The 20,034-nt window shown below is 40.1% G+C and overlaps 2 protein-coding genes across 2 annotated transcripts in view; one reads left to right on the forward strand and one right to left on the reverse strand.

Moving 5' to 3' along the window:
• The window catches only part of ERICH6B (glutamate rich 6B), a 49,000-nt gene extending 39,308 nt beyond the window's left edge, over positions 1-9,692 (forward strand). The window contains exons 13-15 of the mRNA XM_043522610.1: positions 105-257; positions 5,898-6,126; positions 7,980-9,692. Of these exons, the coding sequence (XP_043378545.1) occupies positions 105-257; positions 5,898-6,126; positions 7,980-8,204 (607 nt within the window). The 3' untranslated portion in view covers positions 8,205-9,692. The remainder of the gene's footprint in view (positions 1-104; positions 258-5,897; positions 6,127-7,979) is intronic.
• Positions 9,693-10,435: 743 nt separating this feature from the next.
• Positions 10,436-20,034, reverse strand: part of COG3 (component of oligomeric golgi complex 3) — a 50,417-nt gene continuing 40,818 nt past the window's right edge. Inside the window, exons 18-23 of the mRNA XM_037894244.2 lie at positions 19,616-19,704; positions 19,370-19,504; positions 16,756-16,831; positions 14,942-15,069; positions 13,933-14,031; positions 10,436-12,699 (exon numbers count right to left, since the gene is read on the reverse strand). Coding sequence (XP_037750172.1) covers positions 12,670-12,699; positions 13,933-14,031; positions 14,942-15,069; positions 16,756-16,831; positions 19,370-19,504; positions 19,616-19,704 — 557 coding nt within the window. The 3' untranslated portion in view covers positions 10,436-12,669. The remainder of the gene's footprint in view (positions 12,700-13,932; positions 14,032-14,941; positions 15,070-16,755; positions 16,832-19,369; positions 19,505-19,615; positions 19,705-20,034) is intronic.

Genomic DNA, 20,034 nt, shown 5'->3' on the forward strand with positions numbered 1-20,034 from the left:
CTACTGAGGGTGGTGTTCCACTGAAATCTGCCTTATTGCAGGAGCTGTGTGTGGGGGGGGGGTGTTTGTTTTTGGGGGGAGGGTTTTCCTTAACTATTTCGCAGTTATCCATCAGGTAACATTGCCCTCCTGATCGTGTATGTCAAGGAAGGACAGTTTATATACGTCATCCTAGAGGATCACACATACTCAGGGATTCAAGCATTCTTCACAAACCGCGGCTATGCCACGTGCTACCATAGGAATGGGCTCATCTGGTGAGCACAAGTACTGTTAGACAGTCTTCCAGCCAGTACTAATGATTACAGCCAGGAAGCCTGGGCCTAATGATGAGTGACTGGGGACACCACCTTCGCTTTTGGGGTAGGGAAGTCTCAGCGGTGAGGATAGCTAAGCAGGCAGGAGCAGCTGGAGATTTGGCACACTTCCACCAGCTGCAGTGGTGCCAGCTCTCCTAGGGAAGGAGCTGAGCCACTTGCTAGCTGGTTATAGAGGAGGAGCGATGTGCCACTGGGACTTGGGGGAGCCCAGCTGTGTGGGTGGAGAGGGGGTTGCAGAGTGACAGAAGCCCTGCTGTCCTTTGGACTGCTCCTGGTGCATCCAACAGCTAAGTTCTAAAACCTATGGGTGCCCATTTGGCCAGTCCAGCCTTGATTGATTATTGAGTATTGCAGCAGCACCTATGAGCCCCAATCATAGACTAGGGCCCTGCGCTAGGTGCTGTACAAACACAAGACAAAAGGTGGCCCCTGTCCTGAGGAGCTTGCAATATGTGCATAAGATAGGACCCAACACATTCATACAACAAACAAACAGGGGAGCACAAGGTAACTATGAGCCAAAACCGATCAGCATACTCCACTTAAGAGATAGCAACAGCGGACCAAAGGCAGCCCACTACCCTCAGACTTAATCCAGAGGTATAACCTTCGTAGACTACAGGCCATATGGTACTCCATTGTGAGCCGAGGCAAGGGACCAAGACATGCTAGTATTTGTAGTGAGAGTGTCACAGTTCTTCTTTAAAGAGGACAGTAGCTGCTGTCTGCTCCATTTTATATACATTAATTGTAGACTGAGGTCTTTGGGCAAGTTGCCAGTAATTCTGAGTGTTCAGAATTTCAGAGTTTCATTACCCCAGTTACACATCTCATGCCAATTGCAAGGGCCAGTATCATTTGGCTTCATGGCAACCTTGCATTTGGTTTGTTTCTCATATCCAGTGAATGCTCCAGGCCATAAAGCATTGCTCAGATGACCAATTTCTTCCATAGACTAAACCCTAATATCTAATGATAGATTGTTTGCAACAGGAATCCCTGCTTTTTAAGTCATCAAATCCTAATTTCCAACCCCCCACTCCCAGAAAGTTTACCTTAAAAAAAAGCCAGGGAATGAAAGACATCAATGCTGCACATAAATATCAGTTTTTCATTTTAATCTCTTACACGGGGAAGCAAGTGTGTGCTGATTTAAATTTTACAAGTCCTCCCTGTGTTGAAACTAATTATTGGATACATTAAATGTCTTACTGGCTGTTACAAATCATTGCAAATAGCTTTTGTAATAACACATCCATAAAGGCCACTACCCTCCCAGTATTTGCCTCCAGACACATTGCTCTTTCATCCATCATGAAGCAGTATGATTTTTACAACACTGTAACACAGCAATTCCTAGCAGCAGTAAAATACCACTGACCCCCTAGGCTTGAGCCTCTGTTTTCCACCTCTTTCTCCTGCTGTCTTTCCATTACTCTTCTTTGTCTCTCTGGTCTGGAAATGCTTGTGCAGTCGCTTTAAGAACGCAACGGTGGCTCCTCTTGTTTTCAGAAGCATTCCAGCCATTTGTTTCCCTTATTTCAGTCCTTCTCGCTCTCTTCGTCTACAGTTGTGATTGTAGAATAATGGTCCCTCATTTTTATTGTTTGCACCAACTGGAGTCATATCACACCATCTACACTTGTTCGTATTCCGATGGCAATTGGGCCACAGTAGCAATCATGGATCAGAACGAGAAATATTATAGTGCAGCAGCGAAAAGCAAATCCCAGAGAGAAGCAAGCATCATAGTCACAATCCTATTTTCACCATGAGAATGAGTTTATGGAAATGCCCTGCCTCTGAGTAATCTTAAAATTTAAGATTGCTTAACCATGTGCTTCTCATTCCATGATCACAACTTACAATGCACTTAGTTGATCTGCCTCTGCCTTTCTTCAGTTCTTTGAGTTAACACATAATCACTCCAGGTTTCTTTTGGGATTGGTACAAGTTTTTTGGGGGGAACATTAGGGCCACGATCCTGAGCTGGTGTAAATGGTGTAGCTGATTTACACTAGCCAAGGATCTGGTCCGTGATTTATAGCTGTACTGTTGTGAGAGGGGATACCTTTGCTCGGTGCTTCACTGTAGAGAGAAATTAAGGGCTATATAGAATAAATGACTATTACAGTACAGTACCCTTGGTTTCAAAATAAAACTAACGCACTTTTGTGCCATCTAATTTTAACATAGACCAGTTCAAACATGTCTTCAATTTGTGCTCCAGAGCAGCCTAGCTGGGGTCTATTATTGTTTTGCATTTCTTTTAATACTTGACACATAATGTAACATGTCTGCTGAGCCATTCACCGGCCATTGTTCTGGTCAGTTTTGTGTAGCGGTGAGGTAAGAATCAATTTCTTTATTTAAACTAGACAAAAATTCAGACTGACAAATAGGCTGAATTATAAAAACTATCTGAACTCCTCATTTGGGGGCCATTTATCAGCTCTCAGAGCGATCTCCCTGATTGCCTCTCTGCCGGTGTTGTATCTTGTGAATTTGTGATTTTCCATTTCATTCAGCTCTCTTTATCCCGCAAGTCAGCTCGCTCGCTCATACAAACACAAATATACAGAGAACCTGTATTTAGTTTTAATTGAAAGGCTGCACATGTATAAGGTACAGATACATACAGATTCCCACTGATTTCACTAGATCAGGATCAGATCCTTTTAACATATGGGCAAAATCGTAATGAAAATATGAGGCCATCAGCTGCTGTCATTTACACAGCGGCAACCCTCTAGCTGGAAGGGCGTGGGAGTTGCCAGTGGAAATGATGGCAGAGTTTGAGCCAGAGCATCAAAACTGAGCAAGTGAGGTGAGTTACATTAAAGCGAGGAGAACAGCGGCACAGCCCCAATTCACATACATTTCTCCTCCTTCAAGCTGCCGGGATATAGTGTTAGCTCCTGAGAGTGTAATTCTTCACAGATTTAATCTCCTTGTCTAGGGGTTCTCAAACTTCATTGCACCGCAACCCCCTTCTGACAACAAAAATAATTACATGACTTCAGGAGGGGGGACCCAGGGCTTCAGCCCCAGGTGTAGGGCGTGTAACCTGAGCCCTACCACCCAGGGCTGAAGCCTTTGGCCCTAGGCAGTGGGGCTTCAGCGCCGGGCCCCAGCAAGTCTAATGCCAGCCCTGGTGACCTCATTAAAGTGGGGTCGCGGCCCACAGTTTGAGTACCGCTCTTCTAGCCCTAGAGTGAAATCCAGTGGTCCTTTGGACTCACAGTGTAATAAAAGTGTGTCAGACTACGTGTTATAGACAGCATCAAAGCCTGTTTGGGGGAGCCTGAAAGGGTTTTCTCTTTGATTCCACTATGAGGAGAAATGGCTAGGGCATGACATCACCATTCAGAATGGAAAATGGGTCACAAAGCGCTTTGGGCCCAAAAGGCTTGCACTGCTAGGCCAAACCAGAATAGGTGAGTCCCTCTGCCCCCATCCCACACAAGAACTTCTCAGAGTTCCTGCTGAATAAACACAGCAGAATGAAATTCAGTCCTGGGAACAGGAACCGAACTAGGCTGATGCACCACTTACACTTCACTTACAACCTTAAAATAGGGCTTACGTGGTACATCAAGCTAGTGCAGCTGACCCTCTGCGCTGGGGTGACCTTCACCCACCAGGGCGTATAATATAGCAACACAACACACAGAATAAGTGCCTAGCCAATCACTGTCAAAGTGGCTGTACTTAAACCCTCAAGAAAAGCTGCAGTGGAAGTGTCATTTTGCTCTGTGAGTGGGAATTAGGAAACAAAAAGCATCGTAAAATCATTTTCTGGGGGTATATCAGCCCACAAAGTAACAAAGGAATTAAGTTCCACTCATATAGGTCGTTTTTCATCTAACTGTATGTACTGTGTGCTCCTCCCCATGGTATGTGAGTGCCTTACACTTACGATCAAAACACAGTAGAAGGACCCTCTCAAGGCCTAGTCTAGTTTTTTTTCTACAGGCAGCTGGAGTGAGCAATTGTGATGCTACTTTAATAGTTTTTTGTGGAGTAAGCGTGTGACTTTGCCTCTCAGCTTTGGCATTTGCGATGGTCAGTTAAATAATCCCCTTTTGAGGCCATTGAAAATAGTACTCCAAAAACGGCTGTTGGAGAACAGCAGGTGAGAGATGGTCTTCTGCTTGGAAGTGGTTAATCTCATAGCCAGAAATCCTTCCAAGAGGCTATGCAGGGAGCTGCCTTCTTCCACAGCTAGCCATAAGCACCCATTGGGAGCAGCACACATACACCTACCCTGCTCCAACTGCTTTTACAAGTATTCCAGTTATCTCTGTTGCATTTTGAATACCGACAGCGAGGAGTTCAATGGTGAGTGTGCATAGTGTAGAGGAAAGACTGCAGCCTGGCTCGGTGCCACTGTGTAAAAGAAAAGTACCAAAGGGATACATCCAATGGTGAGAGCTCCCTTAGCTCAGGAATATAGATCAGAGGTGGGAAAACACCTGTATGGTTTTAGCATCAAATACTTGCTCAGCTGTGGGAGGTGCACCACACACACTGGCTTCCCCTCATTTTGACAGGCCACTCCCATGAAGTGTCTGGTGGCTGTAGAGTAGCTATTTGCCTAAGATGAAGCCCGTATGGTCCAAGTGAAGCAACTGGACTTCCGTTAAGTTGGATCAGATGCAATGGGGTCAAAAAAAGCTCATCAGCCACAGTCTGGGGCCGATTTTCAAGAACTCTTCTCCCATTCAGGGAGCAGATGAAGAGCCCTGCATGTTGAGCACTGAACTTTTTTAAAAACCCAGCTATAAGTATTATCACAGGACCTAGGCTCTTTTGAAACTCTGGCTGCAACTGTGGGGGGGCTGAGCCCTTGAAAATCTGTTTCCTAGAGCTCCCTCCACCTTCCCCACTTTCCTTTCATTATGGAAACTGTGCTAAGTAGGGCTGGTCAGGAACATATCAAAACTGTTTGAGGGAACAGGTCATTTTCAACAAATTTCTGGGCTCAAAATTTTTTGGAAAATTTGTTTTGAAATTGTCTAAACATCCCATTTTGACATTGCCAAACAAATGTCCATTTTGTTTTCAATCTGAACCAACCTTTCCTTTAGAAATTTAAGCTAATTATAGTACCAATTTTAATAAAAAAGTCAAAATTGAAACCAAACATCACGATTGACCTGACCAGATTTGATTTATTCTTTCTTTGATTGTCAGCTCACGAGAACTTTTGAGCTTGGCTTTTCATCCTGATTGGTGCTGGGAACATTTTTTCAAAAAAATCTCAAAAATGTTCCTGGGATGAAAAAAACCATTTCCTACTCAGCTCTGCTTACGAGTGCATCCATCACTCGATAGGGGTTACCGTAAATGAAGCTTTTGTGTTTGACTGAGTTCACAAGCAAAACATGCCGGGCATGATTCGGATCTCCTTCCTACTGCAGAGCATCAGGAGAAACTACACTGATGGCAACAATTACACCAGTGAGAGGACAGTGGGTCCTAAGAGGCCAAAGAGAGACATTCTTCGTTATTTATATTCCCCAGGCAGTGTGTACTTTGGTCTTCTGCATGCCTTAACTCAGACTCTTTCTCTAGGCTGAATCTGGATAGCCACACTGGCTCCTACTTCGATAAGAAAGGAAGAAGACAGAAGCACTGGAGTTGGCATGACTTCAGCCATCATGTTCATGCACCTCCTTTCCAGCCCATCTGCATGAAACTAAACATCTATATCAGGATTAAAATTGTGGCTCAGGAGAAAATTTACTTATCATTTGCTAAACAACAAAACTGCATCCATTTCAACATGGGGGCTAGGCTAAAGGTAAGTTCTCAGAACTGAGCATCAGCACTACAGATCCATTTCCTATTTACCAATTAATGGGACTAAGCTGTCCCAAAGGACAGGGCATTAACTTCTCCATAGAAAAGGCTCGACTGAGATGTGACATTTGCTGGAGTCCTGTTAGTGCCCGTGGTTAAAAATCCTTACTGACTGCTTACTCAGTTTATTTCACATCTGCAATCGCTGCTGAATAGAGCTAGCTGGAAATTGTACACTGGAGCATTCTTCTGTCAGAAAATGCTGTTTCGGCCAAATTGAAACTTCCACGGGGACTGATTCTGATGAAATTTCATTTCAGAAAAGAAATAAAAAGCATTTTGATCAGGTTAAAACATTCCATTTTAACATTTTCAAAACAGAATGTTTTGATATTTTTGTTTCAAAATTAATTTTCATTTTGAAATGTATTGTAGAAAATAAGTCAATGGAAACAATAAGTTAATGCGGAGGGATAGCTCAGTGGTTTGAGCTTTGGTCTCCTAAACCCAGGGTTGTGAGTTCAGTCCTTGAAGGGGCCATTTAGGGATCTGGGGCAAAAATTGGGGATCGGTCCTGCTTTGAGCAGGGGGTTGGACTAGATGACCTCCTGAGGTCCCTTCCAACCCTGATATTCTATGAAAAGTTTTGATTTTCTGGAAACAAAATGTTTCAATTGACCTGAAACTAATTTTTTTCCCCCCAGAAATCCTGTTTTGCAGGAAACTTAAATGGTTTTTCTTCCAATTCAGAACTAATCCTATGAAATGGAAATTCTGGTTCCTGCCCAGCTAGCTCTCCTGCTGAACTTGGCTTAATCATAGGGTAGTGAACTTGCAGGCATACATGGGTACATCAGTGCCCTCTGCTGGATGAAAACAGAACTACTCAGCTCTTGACCAGTGTTCCCATATTACTAGCAGCTATGGAAATCTCTTAGATCAAGTGGTATGGGTCTTGTGGCTTTGGTTAGGAGGGATAGCTCGGTGGTTTGAGCTTTGGCCTGCTAAACCCAGCATTGTGAGTTCAATCCTTGATGGGGCCATTTATGGATATGGGGCAAAAATTAGGGATTGGTCCTGCTTTGAGTAGGGGGTTGGACTAGATGGCCTCCTGAGGTCCCTGCCGACCCTGATATTCTATGATTCTATGAAGCAGGAAGATCCAAGTTCACACCCATAAACAGTAAGCTGGAGTCCACAAGTCCCAAGATGTTTCCTCAGCTGTTGTATTAATTACTGCACCGCTGAAAGTCCCACTACACAACCTCCCCACGCTCATCTTTTAAAAAATTTAGCTTGTGGGAGAAAGACAAATTGGAGATGGAGGGATTAGTTCCACCTATGTTCACTCAACTTGACTCAGTTCCTGTGTGAAGGACCTAGGGACACTGTTGGACCTTCCTGAGACTTTTAATGAGGGTTTGCTTGGCTTTGTAGAAATTACTCCAGAATGTGACCTCAAATAATATCAAAATGCATTTCTTGTGGCATGCCCTGATAACAGGGAGGGTCTCATAGAATGATGCACTGTGGGATTATTTTCAGTGAACAAAGGACGCACCAGGAGGATTTCACAGTAAACAGGTGTGAAGAGTTTAAATTACTTTCTGCAGCAAATAACCCCTATCTCACGTGGACTATTAGGGACACAGCTTCAAGATGTATAACTATTTTAGATTTTTACAGGTGACGATTTAATGTGGTTTAAATCAAAGCTCACTGTAAACACACTGCAGGAGATGGATAGTGCAGCATTTTTTTTGATATTCTGCAATTGGGACTATAAGTAGTAAGCATGCTGCCTTTCCGGTTGGCTCGGAAGATTAAGTTCTCTTTACATTGGCTATTTTGCAGTTGAAAGACACAGCCACACTCCACTTACTTAAACCAGCAGAAAGCCAGCTGGGGCTACTCCTGCACTCCAAAAGCATTCAGATCAACAGCCTCCTAGCCAAAATGAAGGAAGTATTACAAGACCTGCAGCGCACGCCATTGGACAAAATTCAGGCGCTGCCCCGTGTTCTAGCACAGCTGCGTAAACTGCTGAAATGGAGATGCAGAAAGACTCTTGCCCAGTAGACACGCCGGGTGTTGCAATGTTAGATTTCTCTCTAGTCAAGTAAGGTTACATGGGCAGTTCACTGTGGAAACAATAAAACTCATTTTCAAGCATGTCGTAAGTGTTTAGCTGTATTCCAGCGTAGAGCATCTATGGCACTAAACAGCACATTTGAAAATACGCAGTGGATTGTGTATGCCTACGGATCGACAATACATGCGCGCTAGTTTGAGAGAATGAGAAGGTGGTTCTTATAAGTAGGAGAAAGGACAACAGGGGTCACCTGCAGTTTGGTGGGAGCCTATATCAGACCATGCCTGTTGTGTGACCCAGTGAGCATGCCGGGCACCCTGGCCCAGCATTTCTGCCCAGAAATTCATTGTGGAATGAATACGCAGCATGCATATAATGTAACAAAACACCCCTCATGGTTACTAAAGGGGAAGGGTCTGAATACGAACGAAAGGAAAAGATTGTGGATGAAGAGCCTTGTGTGGTATGAACTCTCTCCAATTCTTATCACAGTGATCGTTCCAGGGGGTTAACAGTGAAGTAGCCTGAGCGACTAGGGTTGGTATTGAACAAGCTGGCTGGTGTGTTTTTATTTGAGGCTTTCAAAGTGAGACAGGGTGAAGAGAATGGGGCTCTGCCACAGATCCTAAGCAAAACGGCAAGTTAATCAAAGAAATGGAGCTAAGAATTTTTTTCCTCTGTGAACTAGTTTTCTTAAATGAAACAGTTAGGCACCACTATTACTTCAGTCTGTCCTTGTAAGTCACTTTCTCCAGTCTTCATGACTCTCTTGCTCTCTGAAAGACCTTCAGTTTGTCTACAATTTTCTTGAAGAGCCCAGACCTGAATGGAGTATATTCTAGGAGTGGTCTGACTGGTACTGACTGAAAAGGGACTGCAAGTTCACTGCTCTCCAACAACATATGGTCTCTGTGCATATAGCCTAAATTTTTTTGCTCCCTACCATTTCACAGTACCAGCTCATACCTAATTCACTATGATCAAACTTGGGCCTCTTAATGTACTGAATGCCAGATTTCTCTCCCCTTGATTAGCTGGGTTTCATATTTCCCCCAGGTACAGTAGCTTGCATTTTAACAAGTTCAGATTCATTTTATTATTTCCTGACGATATTTCTACCTCTCTAGGTCCCTTTATTAATCATCACTATACTTTCTTTAGTCTTTCAGCTAGTTTTCCATCCAGTTTAGTCTTCCAGCTAGTTTGGCAGCACTCATAACCAAATCAATTTCAATTAGTTTTTCCAAGTAAAATTTCAAAATGCTATCAAATTATGTACCAGAATTCAGATCTTAGACGTTTATTAGTTTAGTAAATGTATTAAAAGGTGATCATGTTCACGTGGTATGGCATTCTTTATAAACTCATTCTGCTTATTCTTTATGGCTGTTATAGATGTTTACATCCAGTGTACCTAGGAAGGCATGATGTTACAGAATTTTATAAACTTAGAAAAAAATTACTTATCTAATAAATATTCCTTCCATAAACTGAGTGTGTTCTGAAGTGTTTTATGTTGTCCCCACATCAGTCCTCCTGTTTGAAACTTCTTGGCTTGGACACAGAGGGTGCCCCTATGATTTTCACTATTGTACTAGCAATTGGGATGGATGTGGAAATTGGATCGAGACTCAATACAAATAAATAATAATGTCCAAAAGACTTCTTTGGGTGCCACTTAGTTATTCACTCCATTTAGTTTTGTATGGTGCAATTCAAAGAGGTGTTAGAACCCTGCCTCTTCATTATGTTGTGTGTGTCCAGGGGAGTGATCAGGAAGCAACTGCTGTGACGCACCGCTGTGTGACAATTAAACCACTTGAATTCTACAAATGAGATTAGGGAAAACAGGATTTTTTAAAAATAGTTAATTCAAATGCCACTATCAAAGGCAAGGGATAAATGGGAAGTTTATATTGCCATTACAAGGAAGAAACCACAACCCTCTGGAAGGAACGTTCCTACAGGACTGAATACCAGAAGAACAATACATTCAATACGTAACGGCAAAGGACAGATAGATGAGCCTGCAAGTAGCTAGGCAACAAGAAAAGTCATTAAATAAAATAAGGGTTGAATAATACTTGTGTGTTCTGCCATCAGGTCCCAAGTTTACTCTTAGCAAAAGCCAATTAGTTAAAATATTACAACTTTGGCTTCTTCCCTATAATAAAATTGCAGTGAAGAGACCATTTAGTCACACAAAATCCTTCATGAGTAAAGAAAATACAAATTTACTTTTATTATGACTATAAAGAGATAAATTTAACACAATTAGCTGCACACTCAGTACTCAGTGATACGTCTGTCTGTGCTAGATAAAGTCAGTGCTCTTACTGCTAACAACAAAATAGATCTTGTCTTTCTTAATGAAGCATTGTACATGCCTGCAGGATATTTATTGGTTTGCCATTACAGTTATCTTGTCAGACAAGTCTCAAATACACACAAAGCTTTACTCAGGGACCAAAATAGGAAGCAAAATTTTTATTTAAAAAAAAACATTAAAAACAGCAAATGTCTAGTCAGATCATATAAAGCACTTTAAATTAATCTTTTGAAATTATTTACACTATTGTATATGTAAATATCTGAAACTGTACATGTTTAAACAAATCTTCATTTAGCAAACAGGCTGAATAAACTGATTGCTCTTGTAATCTTTTAAATCAGCTGTCCTAGAGTTGTCTGAGTATTTTAGAAGTGAAAAGATTCAAAACACAAGACTAACATAATATTTTATCCTTCAGACCATTTCTGTACAATTAATTCAGTCATAACTCTGTACAGCAATCATGCACTCTTTTGTAAAACACTATAAAAAGACCAAATGTACATACATTACAAGGCATTGGACATTATTTTACAGCCTAGGTTCTTCAATAGGTAAAGGGAAGGGGTATGTTCTCTTCCTTGTTAGTTCCTTAGTTAATTTCAAAAAGCTACATGAGATCCTGCAAGTACCATTTCCATACCCCAGAGCATCTGCTATAATGCTGCTCATGGTGGCTTTAAAACTTGCCATTTTAGTATCCAGTCAGCTGATCTGTAACAGCAAAACTGATACCAAAAATATGTAAAATTTCTACAACATGCAAGCTAGAGAATAAGTAAAAATCTGCCATTTAAGTCACTGTATTGCCTTCCACATATCTATACAATAAGGTCAGTAAAGACACTTTAAAGCCATTTTCAGTGTTTCATCCAGTTTATGGACAAGTGTTTATGCACTTACCCTTCTGAAATGGAACATACCAATGTTGTGTATCAATCATTCATTGCACGCTGACCATAAACAGATGTTACACATATGCATAGTTTACTGATCAGCAGGTACTTCTCTCATGACCCTAACTTACAAAGGTGCTTTTGTAGTCACTCATCATCTACTTCTCCTTTACACATCTTTACTCCAGAGCACCAGTACTGCACAAGTTCCATAGTCACAGCTTTGCCACCAGGAGCTGCTCTTTGAGCCCCTTTCTCTGGCCTACAGCATCTTAGCACTCACTTCTGACAATGCGGCTGCACTGCTCAACCTTAAATCAGAAAAAATAGAAACCCTTAACCTGAAACCTTAAGTACCTGAAAACTTTAATGCTAAGCCTTACCTTTGCCATAAAGCCTGTAGTACATGGGTCGTTCCCCCTCACGAACATTAACAATTATATTGCACAGCTTTCCACTGCAAACCCCACATATTCATTTCATAACACAGTCAGAACTCTTTAAAGATTCTTCACTTAGAGCACTCCAGAATATCAAAGTACAAGTGTTCATGCTCACGCCTACTAATCATTACAGGGCCCCCAAAATACATTGCATCAAATATTGCAGAACATTCTGAAATTCAAGGGAAACAAGACCGTTTTCACAAACTAATATTCTTTGAACTATGTTCTTCAAATGCATTGTGGACGAATAGGATTCTTCGGAGGGCTGAGAAAAACAAGTGTGGCTGTCAAAACAAAGTTGCAGCAACACTTGACACTCAGGTCAACATCTCATTCAAGCACCTTGCATACGGACTTTTTCCAACTTGGATTTCCTGTCATTTATCGTCCGTGTGTCCTGTGAAATTGCTACTTCTTTTACTGCACACACATCTTTTCCATAAAAGGAAAAGAAGTAAGGTCTTAAATATATTTAAGTCTTAGCATTTCAATCTGAGACGCGTTTACATCTAATGGCAAGGCAGAAACTGAGTTTGGATAAAAATCTTCAGCGAGTTTGTTCCCTTAAGTTTTAGGAAAGAAAAAACTGCCGTACTTGAAACAATTTGTAGAACTCAATTCTTCTGTAAATCAGCATTGAGCAGCCTGGGGAGTATTAAAGTTGATGCCTTGACGGATCCCAGTGTAAATCCTTTATTTACTTCTGGCAAATGACTTCATGTCCCCTTCGCTGCCTGGCATACCACTGAAATTCACCTCAAACAGCCTGACTGTTGGGCTATTTAGACATTGACAAAAGTAGGTTCACCTGAAAGGCAAAATGAAAGTATATGTTAGCTATTGTGTTGTTACCATCATCCAAGGTCAGGAGCAGACTTATGCTGTTTGAGCATCTAAACAAACATTCTACGAATCTCCAAGGATTTAGAGGAACCAAGAGAACAATTATAAGAATATTGGTCAATCACCAGTTCTAGCTAACTTACAGACTCCTACTATGCAATCGATGACTTGAGAGACTAGCTCTTTCAGCTGTTACAGTCTATTGTGTCAACACAGCTTCTAATAAGTCTGTGTGTATCTGCATGTAATTTTAAAAGAAAGTTATGTGCAATAGGCATTTGAGAGACAATTAAGTAAATTTAAAATATCCAAGAGGCGCATTCTGAATAATTTACATTATTAATAACCTGCAAACTTTAGCTTACATAAACCAGAAGGGAAGGCATAAAAGAGATCCAAAAGACTGGGGCATCATTGTCCATCACTGAAAGAACAGAAATCTGACTACTGTGGGGAAAAATCCACCTTATCCCAGTAGATTATTCCTGCTCCATCTTCAGAGGAAGTTAATATTCTTCTCCCACTTCATGTTCCCTGTCAAAATACCCTGTGGGGAAATTCCTCCTGTCCACATATTTGATTAACAGTTTAATACTCTGTGAACAAGAATCACCAGTTGATCCTCTATACCCAAGATACCACTGATGTCCAATAATTTTATTTTTTTTTAAGCTATGGGATTGCTAAGAGATTGGCTTATGCAGGGCCTCCTGATGCAGAGAGTTCCTTCCACTGATTATCTTTGAGGATAAAGGCCCTCCTTACACCTGAAATTCTGTTTAAGTTTCCATGATTAGTCACATTTTTCCAGTTGTTGTTTAGTTCAAACAGATCCTTGCAATTCCTTCAGAATTTTTATACACCTAGGACCTCTGATCATTTCTCCAAAGAGGAAAGATGCCCAAAGTGGGTGTAGTTCACCAGAAAAGTCCTTGCCATGACCTTGTACAATAAAATCCCAATGTTGAATGTCTTAATCACTAATCTCAGTTTCAAAACAGTCTAACAGATATTTGTAAAAACTAAACAATTGTATTTGCTCAGGGTTTAGAGTTCAAATTAATTTTGGATTTTCACAGAATCAGAAAAGAGGAATATGAATAAAAATTGGCCAAAATGGAAAAGCAGGTTAATTTAAAAGTGTGAGCTAGTCATGCAAAAATGAGTAATCTGTAAAATAAGGAGCTTCACTTTATACCTGTTCCATTGAAGGACAAGCTATGATCTGGAGATCTTCATTGCTAAATTCTTCCTTTAACAAAGCATGGAGTTTCTGGAACACTTGCTGAATATTATTCTTTACAAAGGAAAGAAAAACATTTAGTGTTGGAATATCACAAGATCTGTCTCAAATATGATACACAGGATGTTCAGTTTGTTTCAAACAGCCTCTGAAGTGAATGGAGCTGTGTGTGTGGTAGTTCTGTGCTCTTAAAAGTGGTTCTCCTCTAAAAAGTAACTCTAAAAATGGCATGGAGAGGTTTCCTTGTCTATTGTGTGACTACTCCAGGTAATATGTGCTATGTTAACAAATAAAAGATGGGGGGGAGTGTTCTTAACACTTAGCCCTGTACACCTAACTTGGCATCTAAGAACCATGCTGGGTTTTCTTGTGTGTGCACATTCACCAGTAACAGGTCCCCTATTAAACCTGGGCAACCCTCATTGCCTTTGATCGGTCTGCACAGGTATACCTGACTGGACTTACCAAATGTTGGTGATACACAAGAAGAAACAGAATCCAGTCAACTCTCTCACTATAGTGTTTGCTGTGCACACTGGATAGGAGTAAAAGCAATATACATTTATTTTCTTTACTCTGAACACTTACATCAGGTCTGTGGAATAAGGTGCCATTTTTAAATGGTCCCTTTTCAGAGCAAAACCACACTATAATTTATGATACACTAGACTGCTTACTTATTACATGCATGGTGTCTTTCATATGATTACTGTCTGGCTTTCTAATGTACAATAACTCACATACAAGAGTCTATGTAATGGACAAGAGCACCAGAAATTCAGAAAGTCTTGTGAGAGTTAACAAGAAAAATAATCATCTGATAAAGAAACTTAGAAACAGCTACATTAATTCATTCCTACAAAAATAAATGAGCTTACAAAGCACACTTTCAGAAGCTACTCAACTATGTCAAGGTTGGCCAAACTATGGAAAGTATGCTGATGTATACACTAACAATACTTACCCTAACTGGCTTAAACAAAATGAATTCAGTGTCCTTATTGGCCAAGTATAATGACATGCTTCGTAACATTGATGGCAGCTTTGTTTTTATTGTCTTATAAGTGGAAGACACTAAATCATTGACCTTTGCTGGAAATAAAGTTTAAAATTATTAGACACAAATATTTGCTCCTGCTGGTTGAAAGTCTATGTTCCAAATGATCCCCTCTACTTTTTCCCTACTTTATGTACATCACCACCCCAGTCCCCTCTGAACCCCCAAAATCACAGTCACCACCCTTCAGTGGTGAAAAGCCTCGACAAGACTCCTCCCTTCAAGGTTCCTTTTTTAGTTGGAGATGTGACTGTTGGGAAATACTCAGCCCAAAAAAAGAAAACAGTACTTTGAAAATGGCATTGAAAATATGTAGCAACAATATAGAAACCATGTTTCAATCCAGCACAGCACTCCTGTGATGGTAGGCTGAATAGCCATCTGAGGCATATGTTTGGTTCTAGGTGGTCTGTCTGTGTCCATGAAGAATGGCCATGAGCGCTTTAAAGAAATCTTGCAAAGAAGCTTGAAGAAAACATGGGGAAATATTCAAGAGCTTTGGGGAAAATAGGGTTACATCCTTTTTTTTTTTTTTACACTTTCGCAGCTTTTGTATTTTCCTTTCCCTCCTCCTGCCTCTGAGAAATCTGACAGCATGGCAAATAGCTCATTGGCACTGTCCTACATACCAGCTGCTTCTTGAAATTTCATTTAAGATAAACAGGTTTTCATTTGCAAACATGCTATGTTCACATTTACATTTATGTACAGAATCACAAAGCAAATGTTAAGACATATTCCTGAAGAAACTAGAAACTATAGCCAAGAGTTCCAATTAGCAGCAAGATTGTCTGACCTGCAATGAGGCAGCACTGAATTATGAACAAACGGGTCAGGCTTTGCATTTTAAGAACTTAGTGCAACTAAAGGTTCAGATCTATGACACAAAGATTCAGATTTCTAGTTCTCCTTGCTGTAAATATCACAAAATATTAACTGCTCAAAGCCAACAAAGGTTCCTCAGAAGTGTTCTCATTTGAGTTCTTAATATGAGGGAATTTGTAGTTGGCTTCCCACTTTACATTTTCAGCTCTTGAGAATATGCGATGTATTTACAAAACTATAAACAATAAGCCTCAAAGTAATATTCAGTAATCCCTTTGGTGTAGAAGCAGGAGCTTTACCTTAAACTAATCAAGGTAACTTTCAAGTACACTTTGGATTAAATGGTCATCACATGAAAAGTACATTTCAACAGTCACATCTTCAACACTGTTTAATGTACTCATGCACTGCACAAATTAAACTCATGTTTTGAGTTTTTCAGACATTGACAGTCAACCTTCAGAATATGGAAGATGAAGCTCTCTGATATTGGACACTGAAACTTACACAATTGTTGAAAATACTTTGGCCAAGATTTTCAAAAACTAAAGCCACCGAGAGCTTTTGTGTGCTTGGCACTTTGAAAATCAATGAAGTTCCTAAATACGGATTAAGAAACCTAACATTTTAGGCTAATTTTGAAAGTCATGACCTAGTAATACACAAAACAAATTATTCCTGAAATGGCCTAGCCCAGAATGCATTTTGTATTGCTTTAATGTTCTCAAAAGTGATAACTAGAAAGGTTGTTTAGGTAAGTGGAATAGTTTTTAAAACAAATTCTACAGAAAGGCGGGAACTAATATAAACTGTCCTTTATTAGCCAATATACTAACCTACAAGAGCCTCAATAAGACACTTCTGAATAAAATGAAAAATGTAAAGCAAAGGAATACCTGGATGTGCCCAAGGCTGCTGTGAAAGGTTGTATTTGGGACCTCCTTGACTGGCCATTGCTTTTAACGCAGCAACCTAAAACAATTAGATTGAAAGAATGAGAAATTTGTTTCCATTGGAATCAAAAAGTGAAATTATGTCAAACAAGCCAGTAACATTTAAATAAATCTCTTAAAATTTCTAGTCTGAGACCATTTTTTTGCCTTTCTTGTATATTTTGATTGAGGATATAAATAAAAGGAAAGTCAAGTCATGACAAACAATTCCAAAAACAATAGGGTAAGATTTATGCTCCATATTTATTTATTCATACAATTAATAGGAGGCTAATTTGAGCTTGATAATACTTATGCCTGCCATACATGAAAAGGGAAGCAAAATGAGATACATTAACTATTTCACAAGAATCTGTAGCTACATAAAAGATAACAGTAAGCCCTTAAAAGGAAAAGTGTACCTAGCCAATCTTGGCCAAAGAAATGCAAATGCAACAGTCAAAACCATGTACGCATCTTAACATGCTGAGTTGTCAGAATGTCATATGGTACAATACAAAAACTCTTCTCACAACTGAAATTAGAAATGGGACCAGATTTACAAATATGTTTAGATGCCTACAGATAGGCACTTTTGTAAATCCCACTAGGGCCTAAGTGAGTTAGGTGCATAACTCCTATGATTTTCAATAGAATTTATGCACCTAGCTTACTTAGGTCCCCAGTGGGATATACTAAAGTGCCTAAGTAAGCTAGGTTCGTAAATCTGTGATTTTCAATCCATCCTTAGGCATCTAAATATTTCATCTAGTCCATGGACTAAGGTAAGATAGGCACTTTTTTAAAAGTAAATTCACTGTTGTAATTTTCTGAACTCCCAAAAGCAAAGAAACAGGATAACTTTGGTGTCCTTGCAACACTGCAACCACCAGTCTTGAGGTGTCACGATCCTCATGATAAACCTGTTTATAAGCAGTTATGCTAAAGAGGTTACAAATACGAGGATTCATAACAATGCATAGCATGTCCAGTGCTTTTCCTCTTCAAAGCACTTTACAAACATCACTTCTATTGTACGATCTTTCCACACTGACCTTGCATATAAAAGGATAACTTCCAGAGAACAAACAGCATTAACACTGGTTCAGAGATGCATACTGAACAGAAAGGAAGCTTTGCTGCACCCTCCTTCAAACAGACACATTTACTACTTAAAGTCTACCCTACAGAAAGTGTTACTATAAAAAAGTCTGACAAAAGTTACCTCCATGGATCTCTTGCCTCCATCTCAACAGTATACATCAGGAGAAAAAAAAAAAAAGCTATTTAATATAGACTACTTCTATCTGCCAAGGATAAGAACACTATTCTTCCATGAAAAATACTGCCTTAAAAGCACTGTGTTACAATCTCTCACACTGCAAATATAACTTGTATTGCCATTCTAAGCAAGACCATTATGGTTTATTCCCAGGTATGTTCGCTTGGTTGGGTTTAGTTCATGTTCATCACTTAAAATGTGACACGGTAATTCTGTTCTTAAAGCTTTCAATACCATATTCATAAAAAATGTGGTAAGAAAATAAAACAGTTGCAAAGTCAATCATGTAGAAGTTAGGAAATTACAAACTATCGTAATGCATTTGAACATGCAACCTTAATTCTGGCATTTCCTAACTTTTCAGTGAAAAAACTGCTAAATGAACATTATGATGTTCCTGTTTTTTTTAAAAAAAGCAAACTGAAAAAAACAAACAAACAAATTCCATCATGTGGCATCATATTAACATCCACATGGCTCATCAGCAGGGTCAGAACCTTACTATCCACTGCACAGATCTCTGACACTTGAACTAAGAATAACTGGCAGCAATCATAGATGGTCATCCTCCATGTGGACCAGCACTAGAGGGGGATGAGACATATTGGCTAGTGGATAGTTACTGACAGCAGAAGAATGGCCAAACTCAGGAATTTTGGGTTCCATTCCAAGTTAGTGGTTACAGACCCGGTCTCCTCACTCCACTATCCCGTTCATCCGAATCCTGCATCTTCCTCTGCTCCTGCACTAGGAGCAGAACTTGCAAGGAAAAGTCCTGCTCACCCCACACGTGCCCGGGCTCGGGCATTCCCAATACTGACAGAATCTTTGGAGAATGTAACTAATTTAACTAACTGCCAGACTAAGCCTCTAAGTACATGACACCTGTGATTTTTCAAGAGCTTATACACTCAGTAAAATTTGGCTGGCTTTTCACAAAACAGCAAAACATAAATCCCCAGCACCCCCTTCCCTCTGGCTAAATTTCATGTCCCTGCTCCAAAGCACTGAATCAATGCGCTTCTCAATGAAACAGCATGAGAATTATTTTTAACATGGGCAAAATATGTTTCCCTAATCTCATTCTCAGCAATGGAGGAACAATTTCTGCTGAGGTTATAAGCAACTGAAAACGGAGTCTTATAATGGGAAGCGTCAGGCAACCTTAAGTATAGGCTGTTCTACCAGCCCCGCCTATTATAAAATGAACATTAAACAAATTTAAATACAAATTAATCCTGCCATTTCAGGAAAAAACATTTCAGTCAACACAGTGAATACATAGCCTCTTTGTACCTTTGACATGAACTCCTCCAGTTGTTCTATAAACTGTTTGGTTTGCTGCTGAATAAACTGCTCACAAGCGGATTTCAGGTGGTGGTCTACATCTTTCTTAGAGTCAAAATAATGTTCTCTGATCTCTGGAGTACCCTTGAACATAAGACAATTATCTTCTTTTTATTTGCCCAAAAATCACCACACGTTTAAAAGAAATGAGATTTTTTCTTCCTACGCGGAGTTAACAAAAAGACTCCATATTACCTCCAGTAAGAACTGTATCAGTGCATTGTTGCTGTTTAGCCTAAAAAATCTTGGAACAGTCTTTGGGTTCAGGATTTTAAATGCTGCATCTGTGAAGCAGAAAGTCAACCAGACTGTAAATGTGTAGGATTTAGCCAGAGTAAATTTAAACAGAAATACTTCATTTCTTCATTACAATGGCATGGCGTGATTACTACTATTTGTTATTAAAGTAGCGCGCGAGGCCCCAGTCAGATGAGCGTCCCTCGTGCTAGACCCAATACAACAACAAAATGAGAGAGAGTCCACACACTGGGGAGTTTACAATGACCTCACCGCACATTAAGCAGCAGTGCCCTTTGTTTGGCTTGTCAGAGAAGGTGTGTTACCCCTTTAAGGATTAGAAAGCCAGCGAGATACATACTAAATAGAGGCTGCTC

The sequence above is a fragment of the Chelonia mydas genome, chromosome 1, assembly GCF_015237465.2.
Source record: "Chelonia mydas isolate rCheMyd1 chromosome 1, rCheMyd1.pri.v2, whole genome shotgun sequence".
NCBI classification, from domain to species: Eukaryota; Metazoa; Chordata; order Testudines; family Cheloniidae; genus Chelonia; species Chelonia mydas.